This window comes from Malania oleifera, chromosome 5, assembly GCF_029873635.1.
Source record: "Malania oleifera isolate guangnan ecotype guangnan chromosome 5, ASM2987363v1, whole genome shotgun sequence".
Taxonomy (NCBI): domain Eukaryota; kingdom Viridiplantae; phylum Streptophyta; class Magnoliopsida; order Santalales; family Ximeniaceae; genus Malania; species Malania oleifera.
This window is the reverse complement of record NC_080421.1, coordinates 65,715,765-65,735,613: the sequence shown is the minus strand read 5'-3', so window position 1 is coordinate 65,735,613 and position 19,849 is coordinate 65,715,765. Positions and strand designations below refer to the sequence as shown.

Below are 19,849 nucleotides of genomic sequence, written 5' to 3'. Positions count from 1 at the left end.
TTCATTTGAATTCATTTTGAAAGCTTCATACTCATTGGTTAGCATGTCAATCCTATTGTCTCTAACATCTACCGTTCCTTCATATATTACTTCTAACTTGTCCCAAATTTCTTTGGCTGTTTTGCAAGCCATGACTCTATTGAATTCATTAGCGTCTAGAGCACAATATAAGACATTTATGGCACTTGAATTTATTTGAAGCATTTTGTAGTCTATATCGGTCATATCCTTTTTCTCTTTAGGAATTTGTTTTCCATCCACTATTTTTGTAGGAATTAGATCTCCATCCATGACTACTTCCCAAGCTTTCCAATCCATATGTTGAAGATAAATTTGCATTTGTTTTTTCCAAAAAGTATAGTTATGTCCACAAAAGATTGGTGATTGGGTTGAGGATTGGCCCTCTCCAAAGGGAGCTACTCCTATATGTGTCATTAGATCTTTTTATAGCTTCTTATTATGATTTACTATAACTAGTCTCTGATACCAATTGAAATTAGAATAGTGTTCCCAGGAGGGGGGGGGGGGTGAATTGGATTAATTAAAAATTTAATTTCTTTTCAGCTTCTTACTTGTTTTAATGCAACAATAAGAAAGTAAATCAATCAACTTATGATCACAACCAAATCACACCACAAAGTACTGAAAAATTAAAAACACAATCCAACCAACCAAAATATGAAAAACAATCAATTCATTCAAGAATTTTATGCTTTTTGGTAGCAGCCCTATAGTTGTTTGCAAACCCTGCTTTGGATGGAATTTTATTGCGTTTCTCTTAATCAAGATTTCTGCAAATTAACCAACGTATTCCCTTGTTGGTTTTCGCAAACGGTTAATTGAAATGTACCTTCTAAAATCAAGAGTCTTCTTTGAATTTTTTTTTAAGCCTTGCAACTTGCACTTAGCATACACAAGAATATATGGTGCAGAAAATAAAAAGAGTAGGGATGAAAAGAACACCGAGATTTATGAGGTTTGGCTTATCCCTAGCCTACGTTCTCGCCTTTGGTCAATTCCACCAAAGGATTCCACTAAGTATGCTCCTTTCCGGGCAGAGTAAGCCTTTTACAATATTCCATCTTTTTTAGGAAGAGAAACCTCTCCAAGTGATCAATCCGCGCTTGGTACAACGATCCAAATCAGCTTTGAACCGTCAATAATACAATGAGAAGGCTACTATAATCTGAGTACAAAGAAACTCTCAAAACAAAGTAGAGTTGTACACGTTAGAGCACAAAATATACTTCAATCAAATAATTATAAAGTATAAAGCTCAAGTATAGAGATCATCAAAGGTTCGTTAAGTGATTGAGAAAACTCAGTGTAAGAACCGTAGTTTGATGATTCAGCAGCGATTTCAGAAGTTATCTCCTTGATGGAGTGTAAGCAATAGAGAACTTAAAGAGAGATTGTGAGCTTGAATGCAAAAGTGCTGTGTGATTACTTGGCTAATTGAATTTTTGGGATTAAAAGAGTATTTATAAGCATTTTAGGATTAGTTTGCTTGTTCCCCAAGTGACTTGGAGTGTCCATCAAGTTTTTATAACGTTTATAATTGAAAAATCAATTTTTTAAATTTTCCTGTTGGAGTTTAAAAAATCAAATCCCTTGGAGTCAGTCGGCTGGACAGGCGACTGGGTAGTATATTTCCACAGGGTTAGTTGGCTGGACAGGCGGCTGACACCCTTCTGTCTACCAGAAATTAAAATCAGGAAATTGTCATTCGGCTGGCTTGACACAGTTCAAAACGGGTTAGTCGGCTGGGTGATTTCAGTTCATTGTGTCAGTCGGCTGGGCAGTTTACTTAGCTGTTGTTTTTCTATTAGTCGGCTGAGTAGACCTAGAGTATTTCTGGTCAGTTGGCTGGCCAGTCCTCTTTTTGGTTTTTCATTTTTGGTTTTCAAATTTAGTTTTACTCTCTTGTTTTGATCTTTCATAAAACATTTTCTGGGGTTTTAAAATAGGTCTCCAAGTCCATTTATTTCCCCTAAAGAGCTTCATATTTCTAAATTATATTTGATATGGAGTACTTACAAACAACTTTATTGAATATGACTTTTAAGTACTAAATCTTCAAGTCTCTTGATGTTCCTCTTGACTTCGAGTCCCTCTTGGTCTTTAAGCTTTTTCATTTGTCTTTTAATGCTTAAATACTCGGTGAAGCTTTCACTTGATTTGACTTTGATTTCCAGCTTGCTTCCATGACAAACGTGAGTGTTGAGTTATGTATTCCTGAAATAAAGTCACTCAACAACACATGTTAACACATCTTTATTTGTTATCATAAAAAAAAAATTGAAAAGCCTAGTTAGGCCAACACTTCCTCCCATCACTGAATCCACCAATATGCTGCCCAATTGAATGGTTTTGTAATCCACCACTTGGTCACCCTCATGGTGGAGGTAGTTCATTCTCTTGGCAACAATGGTGAGCACCCGCAGCCGACTTTCCTCGTTCATTAGCGTCTTGGGTGTGTTGAAGATGCACAAATTGAGCCTTCTGTTGGTCAAGGCCATTTTTGTATGCAATGATCTTTCTTCAAAATATATCCTTTTTTCATTGATAAACCTCAAATTCCGTCTATAGTGGAGGCTGGGAGTGCTTTGTTGAAAATAGAGAGGGATCTCATTTGACTACCTGGTATTTAAATTCCTGTACCATGTTTCACATAGGAAAAAATTTGAATGTCCTCCATTTTTTAGCTATCGAGTAAGGAGTAAGGGATAGGGACTTTTAACACACGAGGAGATTTGAGAGACTACTCCTGACGAGGGTAAGTCTTCCTCCTCTTGAGACATAATTCTACTCCATCCAGCAAGTACCTCTCAATAATGGGGTTCCGGTTTTTTTTTTTTCTCTTTAAATTTAGCTTCAAGAGACGGAGAGAGACCCAAATAAATTAAAGGCAAGGCCTGCAAGAGCACTAAAAGCACACTCAACCTGAGATATCTTCAAAACAAAGGAGAACACATCTTAAACTGAGATTTTGTTGGGGTTCTGCTTGATAGATGACTCTAGTGTCATCATGAAATAGCGATAAGAGACTTCTATTTCCCTGTCATCTCTCCCAACACCAAGTCCTTTAAAAGACCTCCTTCATTGGCTTTTTGTAGTAGAAGGCTGAAAACTTCCATTACCATGATAAATAGTAATGAAGAGAAAGGATCACTTTGCTTTCATCCTCGCTAACAAATTTTTGAGTTGAGTCCTTAGCTTGAATGAATCAAGATCAGATTCTTGCACAAGAATCCATTCCATCTATGAATGAAGCATATGCTAGAATTCATCGAATCACCAAATATGGGTCTCACTCCTCTTCCCTAGATTCTCTTAGAGAGAGTTTGGTACTGCCTCTAACTGTGATAGAGTTAGTGTTGAAGGGAGAGTTTGAGGTTTGGGGGGAGGTCATTGGACAAGTGGTCATTCCAAAGTAGATATTTGCTATGTCAATACTCGTGTTTGCACTCATTCCATAAAGGAAAAATCCTTATTGATATCTCCATGGAAACTGATTTTACCTAATGAATTTAGTCAAGTAGTTTTCTTGCCTCTTCGTCATCCTCTCCTTGAATTGGATGCCTCATCCCATATGGTTGACATGGTTATTTCAACCCCTGAAAACCTGTATTTGTACTCTCAAGTTACAGTTGCTGATGGTTTGGTTACCCTTATTTTTGTTGTGGCATTATTTTCTTTTTTCCTTTTATTCCTTTTTCATCTATATTATATGTGTCTAAATAATACTCGTGTTTGCACTCATTCCATAAAGGAAAAATCCCTATTGATATCTCCATGGAAACTGATTTTACCTAATGAATTTAGTCAGGTAGTTTTCTTGCCTCTTCGTCATCCTCTCCTTGAATTGGATGCCTCATCCCATATGGTTGACATGGTTATTTCAACCCTTGAAAACCTGTATTTGTACTCTCAAGTTATAGTTGCTGATGGTTTGGTTACCCTTATTTTTGTTGTGGCATTATTTTCTTTTTTCCTTTTATTCCTTTTTCATCTATATTATATGTGTCTAAATTTTCCTTGAATTTGTCATCTAGTGGTCAATTGACAAAGTCTTGTAACTTCTTCATGACTTTCTTTCCCTCATTCATAGGGTTATAATTCGATCTAAAGCTAGCCAATTACATTGGCATCCTTCAAGCATGGTCACGATGTGGACTCTACTTCCTTTGGGTTTTTAAAATTCAAGGTCAAATTCTTTTAGTTGTGAAGTTAGAGATAGAGCAGGGAAGAAGAGAAGAAGACAAAAAGAGAATAAAAGAGGATGAAAGCAAAAGAAAAAGAGGTGGCAATTTCATGGAGCCTTAATTGCAGGTCCAAGTTTGCTCTCTTATGTAATAAAAAGTTTTAAAGGACAAAAATACCTCCACTCACACAACATATTTTCTGAAATAGCATATTCTCTTCTATTACTCCCCCTCAAATTGGGGGTGTATGTGACAACCATTAGACTATGCAGGCAATAAAGGCTTTATGAAAACATTGCTTAACTGATCCGCAGATTTCACAAAGGGAGTCCTCACGACATTCTTCAACACAGCATCCCTTACAACATGTGCTTTGTCCTTTTATGAAATACCAGATTGCTAGTGATGTAAATGGCATTTTGATTATCACAAAATGGTCCTGGACCCAACTCCGGTGAGGTATTGTCCGCTTTGGTCCGTTAGCCTCACGGATTTCTCCTATAAAAGGCACCTGCCATAGTTGGAGTACAAACCATCCTTATTAGCCCACGATCTCCCTAGTACACATCCAATGTGGGACTGTGACAGGCGCTCCCTTCCAATCTCTGATGCCCTTGTCAGAGTGGCTTACACCTTTGTATAGGATCCACTCACATGATAGTATTCTTAGGGTAGCTCTAATACCAAATGTAATGCTCCTGGACCCAACTCCAGTGAGGTATTGTCCGCTTCGGCCCACTAGCCTCACGAATTTGCCCTATAAAAGGTGCCTCCCATAATTGGAGTACAAACCATCCTTATATGCCCAAGATCTCCTTTGTTACCAAAAATCTCATCTATGATAAAAGAGGCTTCAGCCACATATGCTTGCTCACAATATAAGCCTTAGCTTGGTATTTTGTTAGCACTAGATCTTGTTACAACATGTAACAAGATTACCTCCCATAAATGTAAAGTATCCAGTATTAGACCTTCAATCATCGACAGAAGCAATTCAGCATTAGAGTACAATTTTTATTACACTTGTACATCAAACATTTGTCGGACCCGCCTTTAAGATAGCGCAAAGTCCTATAAACAGCTTTCAAATGTGGTTGTTTGGGATTTTCCATAATCTGACTTGTGATAACCTTACCCTTTAGGCCATGGTAAATTTAAACTGCTTTGATAAGTTAGAATGACTTGATATACATTGTTGGCCCACAACCTAACAACTTGAGCTTTTAGGTAGAGTGGTAATTTGGTGACTATTTTATTTTTTTTGACTTTGTTTTTTTTTATTTTTATATTTATAAAGACTTAGTTGATGTTTTTATTTTCAAAACTTGTAGTTTTTAAAATTTAAAGAAATTACTAACCCAAATTTGTCAAATTTTCTAGCCAAAAACCAAAATTGAGGTTACAATTATTGAAGGTCAAAGCCATTTCTTTCTTGGAAGATGGAAAATGAAAATATTTTTACTAATTTATTTTTTGATATTCAGTAAAAAATTTTCTTAGTTCTAAATTTCTAATTGATTTGCAAAATTATATTCCTTTTATAAGTGCACAACATTTAATGTTAAATTATGTCGTTAAAGTTTAAAGTTGATTTAAGTTGATGATGGATGGTGCCTTTGTTAACCCTTTGACTAAATGTTTGTGCTTATGCATTGGTGCCATGACACAATGGACTATGAGTTATGTAGTTTACGTTTTGATTGTAATTATGGGTTAAAACATGAAGTGAAAACTTGAGCTATTTGGTTGTGGCCCAAAAGTCTGTATCATGCGTTAACATTCTGAGTGACAATATATTCTGCCCTGAAGTTTGTTTTAAATAATTTAATACATAAGGCTGCTAATTTCTCCCTTTGGAATAATTTTCATTCAACTTGTGTCAATTGAAATTTAAAATCAGTACTCATATTATATCACATTGGTAATCATGCTAATTCATAGTTTTTGGCAGGAGAGGTTCTTTATACTTTGACAATTCTGACTACTTCGTCATCATCAGCTTTACAGTGGCTGCATGGTAGGCCTTGTTTGTTTTAGTTTCTTCATAGTTTGTTCTAATTTTGTAAGCCACGTGAGTTCTTTAATGTTCTTTAATCCTTGACATGCCTTATGATGATATCATATGGTCATTTTACTGGGAGGAGATTAGTATTATTTTTTTTCGTTTGGGGGGTGGGGGGGTGGGAAGCTCTTTAGAGTTATGGGCATATATGTGTGTATATAATAATATATGTATGTATACAGACACATATATATGTATAATTATATGCGCCAAAAGAAATTATTATGGGGAAAAGGAGAAAATCAAACTATTGGATGACAGCTGTTCTGAAAGATACTAAGGCAAGCAAAACAAAAAATAAAAGTGACAGGAATATATTTAGACATTTGATTCAAATAACCCTTCTTCAAATATGTTGAGAGTTACACTTATGAGTTTGTCTCACATTGGAAAAACAAAGTAGATTATGGGTATTTATATGCATGGTTGGGCCGAAGATCCAACAGGCTTAAGTTTTTGGGTCAAGTTGGGACTCATCCATGTGTACCAAGCCCCCATGTAGACTCTCCCCCCGTGCCAACAAGTGGTATTAGAGCCGATGGTTTGTAACTCTGGTTGAGGGACATCATAAAGTCGAGATGTGAAACTAATTCTCTTAATGTAGTTGTAGGACTAGGTGTGACTAAGGCCAATAAGGATCATCTAGGCCTGTTAGATGGATTCAAATAGGGTAAGGATGTAGGAGGTAGGATTGGTTGGAGGCATGTGGAATGCAATTCGGGGCACGTAAGGCATAGGGGTAAGGCCCACTTGAGCATCTGTTGGAGAATTAGGCTTTCTCCCATGAGAGAGATGGTTTTCGCTCAACGGGGAGTGTTAGAATTGAGTTCGAATTGGGCTTGGGCTTGAATGTTCATGCATATGTACACACTTGGAGGAGGAGCGCTAATAAGTGGATTCCCATGGTTTTGTGTCCTTTTCCGTGGTTGAGTAATGGCTCCTAATTGGTTGCATGACATCAAGTGATCAAGATTGGCTTCCATTCAAGTAGGAGTGGTTGGGACTCAGACCAATGAGGGGGAGATTGTTGAGAATTCCATTTGTGAGTTTGTCCCACATCAGAAAAACTAAGTAGATTATGGGTACTTACATATATATATATGGTTGGGCCCAAGATCTAGTAGGCTTAAGCTTTTAGGACAAATTGGTGCTCACCCATTTGTATCAAGCACCCATGAAGACTCCCTTGGCACAAACAAAATCCATCCTCGTAATTAATGGAAAATTTCAAGTACTCCAACGCCTTTCCACCCTTCCTTTTATTTTGCCACTTTGAACTAATTTCCTTGCCTCGAGGACCTGTCAGTCTCACTCTCATTCCATTTGTAAGTATTTGCATTTTTCTTCCTTATCATTGGCCCTTGCTTTATGGGAAATGAGGCTTGATAAATTCAGCCCTGTTGAAATCACTATTTTACTTCTTTGTCCCCTAATCAATGACAACGAGTAAATTATTACTGCATCATTAAAAAGTGGAAGCCTTTTTAAATAGGGGTTCTAAAACATCAGTCCGTGTCCCCATAAAATTGCAGCCAAGCTTGAAGTTCGTCCATTAATAAGGTTTCACAATATGCTATTAGAAGCACTATCTTCAACCAGACTATCCCCAATTTTTGTACCTAACAAGATCTTCACCCTTCGTGCCTTGCTTCAAAAGCTATTCATTGGATCCAGTTGATTGTCCACTGAGGAGAAACTCCGTAATTGTTTCTAAGCATCTTATGTATTTGTAAACATGGAGAATGCCTTTTTCACTTCACAAAAGAATTGTTGCTTCATGAACAACATCCTTCTTAGGTCACTTCTCCTCATGGTGCTTCTCTTGATCAATGTTATGCTCATATGGGTTATCCACCCTTCAAAAACTTCAAGTGTTTTCTATGTTCAAGTCTTTTTCTTGTTTTCAGTGTATTGTTGCTGGAAAGCTTGTTAGAACATCTTTTTTTTGTCTAGAATCAACTCTTGTAGTAAATCATTGTTTTTTTATTCATATATTTGGGGTTTGCGTAGAGTAAAGAACTTGATTGGTCATCAATATTTTGTGTCCTATGTAGATTATTTTTCATATATGTCTTGGATCTTCTTGTTAAAAGTTAGGTCTGAATTTTTTTGAACGTATTTACTCACTTCTACTTGGAAATAAGAGCTTAGGTATTCCAATTTTCCGACCTGGTAATGCACTTAAATTTGTTCAGAATGAGCTTTAGTCTTTTTACGTGGCCAAAAGGATTATTCATTAAACATCATGTATATCCCAATGGAGTAGCTAAAAGCAAAAATAGACATTTACTTGACATAGCACAGTCTCTCCTTCTTCATATGCATGTTCCAAAACCTTTTGGGCACTCTTCTTACAGCCCATTTTCTGCTTAATAGGGTGCCCTCTGGTGTTGTAGGGGGACAAATTCCTTCCCTTCTCCGTCATGTACCTAGAAACATCCATGTTCTTTCTCATGCCTTGTGTATTTAGGTGCGCTTGTTTTGTTCATGTTCCGCATATTGGTTTGGCAAGTTCTCTCGTAGTGTTGTTATGTGTTTTTGTTGGATACTCAAGAACTCACAAAGGTTGTAGATGTTATGATCCTCAAGCTCGCAGTAGTGCAGATGTCACCTTTTTTTTCGGGACCAACTTATTTCTATTGTGCAAGGTCTTCCTTGGATGATTCTACTTTGAGTCCATCAACGATTTGTGATCGCCCTTGTGTGCTGATTAAGCTTGAGCTTTATGAATCGAGTCTTGTTCTTTGGGCTCCTACTACCTCTTGAGTTGTGTACTCCTGCTCTACTTCATTAAGCTTATGGATCTTGTACGCAACTAGATACCCATAATGTAACAAGAATCCACCAAGGGCATAATTTGATGTATTTGTTTATACCTCAAAGGGCTTCATGATGTCCAAAAAAGCAAGTACCGGATCTTGCGTAATGGCTCCCTCAAGTTGTTAAAGGCTCCTTAGCACTTCTTTGTCTAGTTCCATCTATGACCCATCTTTAGCAGTTTTGCCAATAGGGTAGTTCTCCTCAAGTACCCCTCCACAAACTTGTGATAATAGTTGGCAGGGCCAAGAAAGGAACACAATTCCTTCAATACCCTTAGGATCCTCCAATCTTGAATAACTCTCACCTTTTCCATATCCATCCGAATACGACCTTGCTCGATCACATAACCAAGGAATTTCATGCTCCTCTATGCAAAATAACACTTTACTTTCTTCACATAAAGGTTGTTCTTTTACAGCCTGTCAAACACCTTCTATAGACGCTCTTCATGTTTCCCACAAAGTGACAGTCTCTCCTCCTTCATATGCATGTTCCAAAACCTTTTTGGCACTCTTCTTATAGCCTATTTTCTGCTTAATAGGGTGCCCTCCAGTGTTGTAGGGGGACAAATTCCCTTCTCCGTCATGTACCTAGAAACATCCATGTTCTTTCTCATGCCTTGTGTATTTGGGTGTGCATGTTTTGTTTATGTTCCGCATATTGGTTTGGCAAGTTCTCTCTTGGTGCTGTTATGTGTTTTTGTTGGATACTCAAGAACTCACAAAGGTTGTAGATGTTATGATCCTCAAGCTCACAATAGGGCATATGTCACCCTTTTTTTTTTTGGGACAACTTATTTCTATTGTGCAAGGTCTTCCTTGGATGATTCTACTTTGAGTTCATCAACGAGTCGTGATCCCCCTTGTGTGCTGAGCTTGAGCTTTATGAATTGAGTCTTGTTCTTTGGGTTCCTACTACTATGTGCTATGGTTTTTTCTTAACAACTCAGTTCTAGAGCTTCCAACCTATTTCTATTTGGAAGTAACCAAGCAAATGACAGCAGAACTTGAATAATGGGCAAGACATATGAATTCCACAACTGTACGGATGGGTGATTTCCAAGTGATATTTGGAATTAAATTCTTGAGGGAGACTAAGATTGTACCGATGGTATTTGTTAGTTCCCTTTGTGAGATGGGAGATCCCCCTTGCATGGTGCAAGCTATTGCAAAGGAATGACATGATACTATTTGCCTTGGAACTCAAGAAGGAATTGAGGTGGGGTGAACAAACATATCTTGTCATGTTGGTTGTGAATGAAGAGTTAGGTCAAGAGCAGGAGCCTACTGCCATTCAAGCTATGTTGGACGAGTACAAAGTTGTGATGTCAAACAAGCTACCTCACAACCTGTTTCCATGACGAGGTGTGGAGCATGAGATTGAGTTGATACTAGGGGTGCAACATGATGACTTATTGGAAGCGGGCTATTTATGTCCAAGCACTGTTTGGAGTGCTGGTGTTGTTTCAGAGTAAGCATAATGGGAGCATGTGGATTTGTGTGGACTACCAGACACCCAACAAGGTGGCTATGCACAACAAATATTGGATTCCATTGATTTCTGATTTGTTTGACTAGCTAAGTTGTGCCAAGTACTTCACCAAACTTGACTTGTAATTTGACTACTATCATGTGAGGATAGCATATGGTAATGAGCTGAAATTACTTGTGTGGTGTGGTAAGGGGCGTATGAATTCTTGGTGATGGCCTTTTGCACTTTGATGAACCAGGTATTTCATGTGTACAAGACAAGTTTGTGGTGGTATATTCGGATGACATTGTTGTCTATAGTTCCACTTTGGGGAAACATGAAGAGCGTCTATAGAAGGTGTTTGATAGGTTGTAAGAGAACAACCTTTATTTGAAGAAAGTAAAGTGCTCTTTTGTAAAGTGCTCTTTTGCATAGAGGAGCATGAAATTCCTTGGTTATGTGATCAAGCAAGGTTGTATTCAGATGGATATGGAGAAGGTGAGAGGTATTCAAGATTGGAGGATCCTAAGGATATTGAAGGAATTGTGTTCCTTTCTTGGCCCTGCCAACAATTATCACAAGTTTTTGGAGGGGTACTTGAGGAGAACTACCCTATTGGAAGAACTGCTAAAGATGGGTCATGGGTGGAACTAGACAAAGAAGTGCTAGGGAGCCTTTAACAACTTGAGGGAGCCCATTACACAAGATCCGGTATTTGCTTTTTTGGACATCATGAAGCCCTTTGAGGTATAGACAGATGGATCAAATTATGCCCTTGGTGGATTCTTGTTGCATGATGGGTATCTAGTTGTGTACAAGATCCATAAGCTTAATGAAGTATAGCGGGAGTACACAACTCAACAAAAAACATCCAAAAGATGGCAAAGTGCACCAGTTTTGGTTAGAAGATGGATTGCTTATGACACATGGTAACTGACTTTTTGTGCCTTGAGCTGGTGACATGAGGGAGACACTGCCAACACTCTGAGAGAGTGTCATGAGAGCATGTGGGCAGGCCATTAGGATGACATCGCACTTTGGCATTGTTGAAGCAAAGGTATTATTGGCCACAAGTGTGTGACAAAGTGATTATCTTGATGGGTTTAGGGGAGGGATATAACTCAGCGGTAGAGTGTCACCTTGACGTGAGAGTATACCCAAGAACATCTCAGTTGCTAGCAAACCAAGGCAGAATGAAAGAAGATTGTAGGTTTACTAGAGCTCCTTCCAGTACCAACGAGCCCGTGGGAGAGTGTCTTGCTTGACTTCATCACCAACTTGCTGAGCGTTGGAGAAGCTGGGCCAATAATCGTGGTTATAGATATATTTTCTCGAATTGTAGTACATTTATTCCCCACAACGAAGTACTGTTTAGCAAAGGAAACAACCCCCTTGTTTTTCAAACATCTAGTTAAATATTGGGTTATTCCCTAAGACATTGTTAGTGACCGAGACTCGAGATCCACCAGCACTTCTAAATAGAACTTCTCTGAATCCTTGGTTCACATCATGACTTCTCGTCGAGCTACAGCCCACTAACAGATGGATAGGCAAAGAGATTAACGGGCTATTGGAGGAAAGAGTCCAAGAGCATACATCTTCACCAAAAATGGAGATATAACGCAGAAATCATTTGAGCATACCTTGATAAAGCTTCAAAGCGGATGATGAAGTGGGCAGATTAGGGTAGAAGGCTGTTGAACTTCAATGGGGGCGACTTCACATTTGTCATGCTCCATACAAAAAAGGTCAAGTCACTACGAGGTTGAGATAGGAGACTACTTTTCAAATTTGGAGGACTAGGTTGGTCCTCTGACTTGGGTGAAAATGCATCCTTTGTTTCATGTTAGCTGCCTTAAGCCACTCAACGCCCACACTGGAGATTAAGTAGAAGTCAATCAATTAGAGCATCAATGAACACGACAACACAACTTGACAGAAGAGAAGTTGAATACATCCTTGGAGATAGAGAGCTCACATCATCAAGGAAGAAGCAACACAAGTTCTTAGTGAAGTGGAAAGTCCTTGGAGACAAAAAATTAGCTAGATGTCTGTGGAAGGCTTGCTACCATTTGTGGACAAAGTTGAAGAGTTCTTAGTGTCAAAGTCTATGAGGGTGTCAACTGCATAAGCGGGGGAGAATGTCATGAGCCAAGCTTGTTTAGGACATTATTCTTGCCGAAGGCCACTTATCTTGTGTGTATGGAATGGGTTAACATGATGTAAATAGTAGTATAGGGGCATTTGGTTGGTGGCATCTTTCAAGATTTTGGAAATGTGATGCCCATGGCATTCCCAAATTTTTTTGAGCATGGCAATTTGACGTGGTGGGAATGTTCACATTCTTGGAAATGAAAGGATTCCTATGAAACATGGTCATCTTATTCCCACCTCCCCCATGGGTAATTTTTATGGGAATCTCATTCCAAATTGCCCTCATTATTTGATTTTTGGGCAACAATGATATAATATAATATAATATAATATATATAATTAGTATAATATCATATCATATCTTTAAATTTGTATAACAACAACAAGAAGAAGCCTTTTAGCAACTTTTCATGCTAGAAACAGTAACTAGATCACTCTTCCTTATAGGTGCTCTTTTAGACTTGCGTTTCAAATGCCCAAACCATCTAATCTAGTTCTCCTTTATCTTGTCTTTGATCGGTGCTATACCTAAATTATTGTGCATATGCCCATTTTTTAGCTTATCATTTAATGCTGTACCACTCATTCACATTAACATTTGCATTTTAGCAACTTTTACTTTTTGTACATGTTATTACTTAGTTGCCCAATACTTGGAACCATAAAGCATAGTTGGCGTTATAACTATCTTATAAAACTTCACTTTTAATTTTTAGGGTTTTCTACGATCACATAACACATATGATATACTCTTCCATTTTACCTAACCTGCTTTAATTCTATGTAAAACATCTTCTTCAACTTTCCCTTTTGCTTGCGTAATAGATCCAAGATATTGAATTCCAATAGTGCTATTAGTTTCTTGATTATCAAGTTTAATCTTTGCTCACTCCTACTATTTAATATCACTAAAATTACATTTCTTATATTCTATCTTATTCCTACTTATCCTTAAACCTTTAGGTTATAATGCGGTTCTCCAAAATGCTAACTTAGATTCCACTTAGCTCCTACTTTCATCAATTGATAAAATATCATCTTCAAACAACGTACACCAAGGGATCTCGTTTTGGATATTCTACTAAGTTCATCAATCTTTGAACTAAAAGGACAAGGACTCAAAATAGAACTACTATTTTGATTGGAAAATCTCTAGATTCTACTCCTACTATCCTAACGCTAGTCACTACTCTATCATACATCCTTAATAACCTCAGTATATCTCCTGCATACCCCTTTCTTTTCTAAGATCTACCTAAGAACATTGCTAGGTACTCTTATCATATGCTTTCTCTAGGTCAATAAAAAACAAATGCAAAGTCCCTCACCTTTTCCCTAAACTTTTCTATTAAACATTTTAAAAGATAAATAGTTTCTGTTGATCTCCTAGGCATAAAACCTAATTGTTCTTATGAAATCCTTTTTTCTAGTCTTACTCTTTGTTCAATTACCCTTTGTCATAATCTCATCGTATGCCTCACAATCTTAATTCCATGATAATTATTACAGTTTGAATATCGCCTTTGTTTTTGTATGAAGGCATTAACGTGCGTTTCCTCCATTCCTCCAACATTTTCTTGGTTTTTATAAAAATGTTGAATATATTAGTTAACCAAATATTTCTTTGTCTCCTAAACATTTCCACACTTTAATTGTCATGTTATCTGGTCTTATAGATTTTTCACTTTTCATCGTTTTTAATGCCATCTTAACTTCAAGTACTTTAATTTTGTGAATAAATCTCCTCTTTTTAGTCTTCTTCTCATTTCTCACTTCCAAGTTCAATATTTCATTTTGGTTTTTGTTAAACAACTTATCAAAGTATCTTCGTCATCTCACGTTTATGTTTTCTTCTCTAATTAAGACATTATCATTCTTGCCCTTTATACATTTTACATAACCTTAATCTTTGCATTTTCTTTCTCTAAGAATGTAATAATAAGAGTCATCCATGCCATCAATTCCCCAAAAAAGAAGTATTTGCATGTGATGGAAGGGAAGACTCAATAGAAAGAGACTAATTTGTCACGAGCCGTTGGATCCTATGAGTAATGAAGAAGAGGCATTAGATAGTGAGCAATCACGTCTTGTTGAAGTTTGCATTATTCTTCTCCAACGTGTTAGGAAACTTAGCTTGAGATTGTTAAAGCTTGTTACATTGTTGGTCCACAATTTAACTTAATCTTTTGGGTAAAGTTGTAATTTGACATGGTGTCGGAGCTAGTTGCCAAGAAGGAGGTTTTGGGTTCTAGTGTTGTTTCCCACTTTTATTGTTGTGTTTAAAAAATTATTGTATCCCTTGCAATAGGTGTAATCTATCATGTCTTTATCTCTCCACATGCTGTTGGGCTGCACGTGCAGGGGAGTGCTAATGCTTGACATACATTGTTGGCTCACAACCTTAACAACTTAAGCTTTTGGGTAAAGTGGTAATCTAACAGAAACCAATGCGTAAGCTACACAAGCTCTTCTGGCTTGTTGGATCTCCAATAAGGAGCTCAATACTCAAGACATGTCCTTGTGGGCATTGGGCTAAAATAAATTTGATATCAACTTTTGTTGTCCGCTTATTGGGTTTGGATCCATTTAAACTTGTGTGATGTGTATTTGGTTATCGAGAGGGTTTGTAGATGGTTTCTTGTGTGGATGTGAAATGATGCTTCTAGAAATAACTTTCTAGTTATGTTTGTGATTTGCATGTGTTTGTTGTGTTATAGGAGATCATGGCAATTTGATTGTCATATGATTTATGGTGTTAGTGAGAATGTTGAGTGTCAATGTTGAATTTTGAGCTACACTCTTAACCTTTTTCACAGATGTCAGGATCACTTGAGTGCATCACATCTTCATTGGCCCCCTTCTATTTGTTGAGTCCTTCACCTAACCAACATTTGAGCTCTATCCTTTTAAAGGCAAGAAAGAATGTTGACATAGGTGATTGATCGTTATGGAGAAGGGGGCCAACTCAAAAGCCCTATGGCTCATTCAGGAAAATGATTTTAATTTGAGTTTTTTTGGTTTGTTTTGATTTTTGTTTATTTATTATAGCAGCTACATCTTTTTAATTTTTAGGAAGCATCCATCTAATAAACATTGTAAACCTTTTGTATATATATTTTTTTGGAATCATATTATTCAATTAGAGTTAAGTTTTTTATTGTGTCATGCCATGATCCTTTTCAAGATGTTCCACATTCTAGGTAACATTGGGAAAGAGGAATATGCCCTTAGGAAAACACAACTCAAATTCAATTCATAAGTCTAAATCATTGATTACAATCCTAGCATATGTACCTTACAAATGTATCATATAAGCTGTTCTAGGTCTTAACTTTGTGATTTGCCTTTAATGGGGCAAGTTTTTAAGGTCGAATGGGCCACAATATGCCACTTGAGTTGAACCAAGACTTCTATGTTTAGTATATGGTTTATACTATCATGTGGGCCAGCACAAAGGCATTGGGCACTCAGATGAGCGTGTCAATGATCAACAACAGAGCTTGTAATGATCCCACATTAGTCATGTACTAGGAAAATTTTTGCCATGACGACTCGTTTGAGGTGCTTTTTGTTGGATACAAATGTTAGGATTAAGGAGCCAAATTAAACATTCTCTCTTTGGAGTTGGGCTGAAACCATTAACATGATGTCCATGTTTGGAGTGTCTTCATGTCTAGAGACTTTTAAGTTGTTGATATTCCTGAGTTCCTCTTTTTGGGTTACATTCATTGCAATAATCATTGGGGTAGTGTTCTTGAGGGTTGACTAGGTTCAACGCATATTCTTGATTGGAATTTTGGAATTTAATATGATCTTGTTCCCACTGTAAGCTAGACAAGTATTTCTTTCAACAAAATTGAAACCTATAACTACACGACCAACATCCACCACAATAACATCGCACCAAAGGTTCTTAGAATGGGGATCCAATTGGATGAGATTTGAAAACATTATTGTTGACCTAGATAATTAGACATTTAAACTTCAAATTATGGTATTTTTAAGACTAATATAAATTTTGTTGGAAAACAGGTTTGAGATTTCGGAGTTTGATTTTGTTTCCAATTTGGATTTTTATATAGTTCTTTTTTTAGTCTCTGGGGGAATGATGTACATTTTGAGAGACTTTTTTGGTAGGTTGAACTTGTGACCCTCATAATCGATGCATGAGGCTCCTGCGCTATATATTGAGGGCAAGGTCTTAAATTTCGATTTCGACTCAAATTTTGAAGCTCCAAAAGTTTATGGAAATTTCGACGGAAATTTCAATTTTAATGTCAATTTCGATTTCGATTTGAAAAATAAATGGAAATCAGTAGTAAGGCATGGAATTCTTTCATGAAACTTTAGAAATGATTAATAGACATAATAATGTAAGTTTTAGGACTAATATATTACAAGTAAATACATCTATGTTATGTATGAGGTGGAGAAGTTGTAATATAATATTTGCATCAAACATATTTGTAAGATAATGTACATTAAATATATTTAGTGAATCAATTAATACAAATGAAATTCATTAATTATTTAAATATTATTTATTATACTTATGAAATTCATAAATTATTTAAATATTATTTATTATACAAATAATGATAATTTAGGCATGAATGGTTAAATAAAATGTTGTTGTAAGTTTATTTTTTCATATAATTTCAAAAGCATTTGTCATAATTTTTTGTTTTGATAAAAATAAATAAAACAAATTAAGAGAGAAGTTTCAATTCACTCCTAAATCTCTCGTTTGAATTTCGAGGAAATTCCATTGCATAGTTCAAATTTCGACAAGTTTTGCTAAAATTTCGAGATTTCGATAAATTTCGGATGATTCGTTGAGATTTCGACTGAAATTATGCAAGATGGAAATCAACTGCCATTTCAATTTCGAGGGTGACGGAAACTGGAAATTTCGACAATTTCGTGGAAATTTAAGACCATGATTGCAGGTCTGTGGAGGCACGATGTATGCAGCCTTACCATCACATTTGGAAAGGCTAATTCTGCGATTTGAATCAGTGTGTGTGTAACACCCTTACTATTAGATCTTGACTTGTCTTAAAGGATAATTATTATTAAAAAATAAATGGAAATAAATTTCGTGAGAAACATACAAGAAGTGCCATATTATTGAAATGACTATAATCTAAACGCGGATGAGGTGAGATTGGGGATGGATAATCGCTCCTTAAAGGTTGGAATTTTTTTCACAGGTAAAACTGGGTTTCTGTTTCTTTATCCAGTTAATCTCTGCACAGCATTAGATGAAAGTGTATGCCTGTGCTCATTGATCTGTGAAGGGTTAGAATAGGGCATCTCATATTTCAAAAAACCAAAGAAATTTATTTTTCATGTGTTGGGAATTATTTGTGTCTGCATAGTTTACTTTCATGCCAATAAGCACTCAGAATGACTTATTGGAATTAATAGGTAGAGAAGTTAGAAGTTAGTTTTTCTATTAAAAGCATGCTTAAAACAATTACAGTTAGTAATTTCTCGAATGAAAGAATTATTCTTCTGAATTCTGGCTTTCTACAGACAAGAGGGGCAAGCTCTGTACAGTAAGCCTGGTGCTTGGGTTAAGATGCTGCTATGGATTGTTAATGCAATTGTGCAATAAATTTTGAAAATTTTAAATATTTCTGTAGAAAATGTTTTCAGTTGTCTGGCTAGTAATTTCTTATGCATGTTCAATGTCGTAATTTTGAACTGTTAGTTTAGAGTACTTCAGATTTGCATGGTGATGTAATGCCATCCCATCCCCCCCCCCCTCCCCAGCTCTTCCACCCTTGCCCAGTTTTTAGTTTTATATTAATTTCTTTAAAATTTTCTGTTATTGTAGATAGGATGCCTGTTATATTTGGTGACAAGGGGTCAGCTGCTGCATGGCTATATGGCAGCTCTTCTTCTAAGTTTGATATGTTGCTTAAACCATATGAAGAGCCAGATTTGGTAAGAGTTGAAACAAGAAATGGACATTGGTGTATCACATCTTTGATTGATCCAATTTAAGCAGTCTAATTTGAAATTATAATGCCCAGGGTTGGTACCCAGTGACACCTGCAGTGGGTAATCCATCTTTTGATGGACCGGAGTGCATCAAGGAGGTACATCTACTGTTTTCTATTAAATAAATTTTATATTCATAAGTCAGGGACTGAGAATTCTTATTTGTAATATAATTAAGGAGTACTTTGTACCAATATTTGGAAAGAAATGCTTATGTACTTTGTTTCTTTGGATAAAATTTGGGTTATACTAGTTAGGTATGATAGGATAGAAAAGATATTCAAGAACTCTTTGTTGGGTCTTTGCCATTGATGACACTCATTTGAGGTTCCGTTGTGATGGAATTTGAGAATTCGCACACTGGAATTCATATTAATAGGATGTGGCTGTTGAATAATTGGGTAAAATGGAAGACCTAACATTAGTGATAGTCTCTCCCTCTATTTATAATATATGTCAAGTACAATACCTTGTGCATATTAGTGTACTTGCATGTTTTAAGCTTTTAACCCTTCTTTGAAAGAGTTTTAGTGTATTTTGGATCCTTTAGTTCAACTAACTAAGTTGTTTGGTAGGGGCAAGAAGTTTACATTTGTTTTAAATTGCCATTGACAGAAAAATTACGTGTGCATATTTATACTTCTTATTATTCTTATGTGAGAAATTCTTACATGTGCTAAAATAATTAATAAAACAAAATATATTATACACTTCATTAATCTATTAGACACATAAGACATGAATAATACAAATATAAAATTATTATAAAATAAAGAAAGTTGAAGTTGAAAAAATAGAACATAAATATCAAATTACTAAAATTATCAAAATAAAATATTTTTCTAACCAGTTAGTATTTTCAAATTGTTAATTAATGCATCTCTTATGAGTATTTTAAAAAAATTGTAAATTTTGTATCATTATCATCCTTATTATAATCTTTCCCTCTCTTGCCACATAGTATATTGAGAATGATTTATGAAAGGGGAGAAAAAAAGTGAGAAGAAAGAGTTAAAAAAAAAAAAAAGTTTTTTCAAAACCCCTATAGCGGTTATGTAACGGTCATGGTTCGTAACAGCCACTATGGCTGTGATTTTTCTTCCCACCGATTTTGCGGTGTGTAATGGGA

The 19,849-nt window shown here is 36.2% G+C and overlaps 1 protein-coding gene across 8 annotated transcripts in view; it reads left to right on the top strand.

Moving 5' to 3' along the window:
- Window positions 1-19,849, top strand: part of LOC131155375 (uncharacterized) — a 93,994-nt gene that overhangs the window by 40,330 nt on the left and 33,815 nt on the right. For 5 of the 8 annotated variants that reach the window (XM_058108448.1, XM_058108449.1, XM_058108454.1 and 2 more), the window contains 3 exons: window positions 6,157-6,222; window positions 18,554-18,663; window positions 18,753-18,818. In XM_058108448.1, coding sequence (XP_057964431.1) covers window positions 6,157-6,222; window positions 18,554-18,663; window positions 18,753-18,818 — 242 coding nt within the window. The remainder of the gene's footprint in view (window positions 1-6,156; window positions 6,223-18,553; window positions 18,664-18,752; window positions 18,819-19,849) is intronic. The other 3 variants (XM_058108452.1, XM_058108451.1, XM_058108455.1) reach the window with 1 other exon arrangement.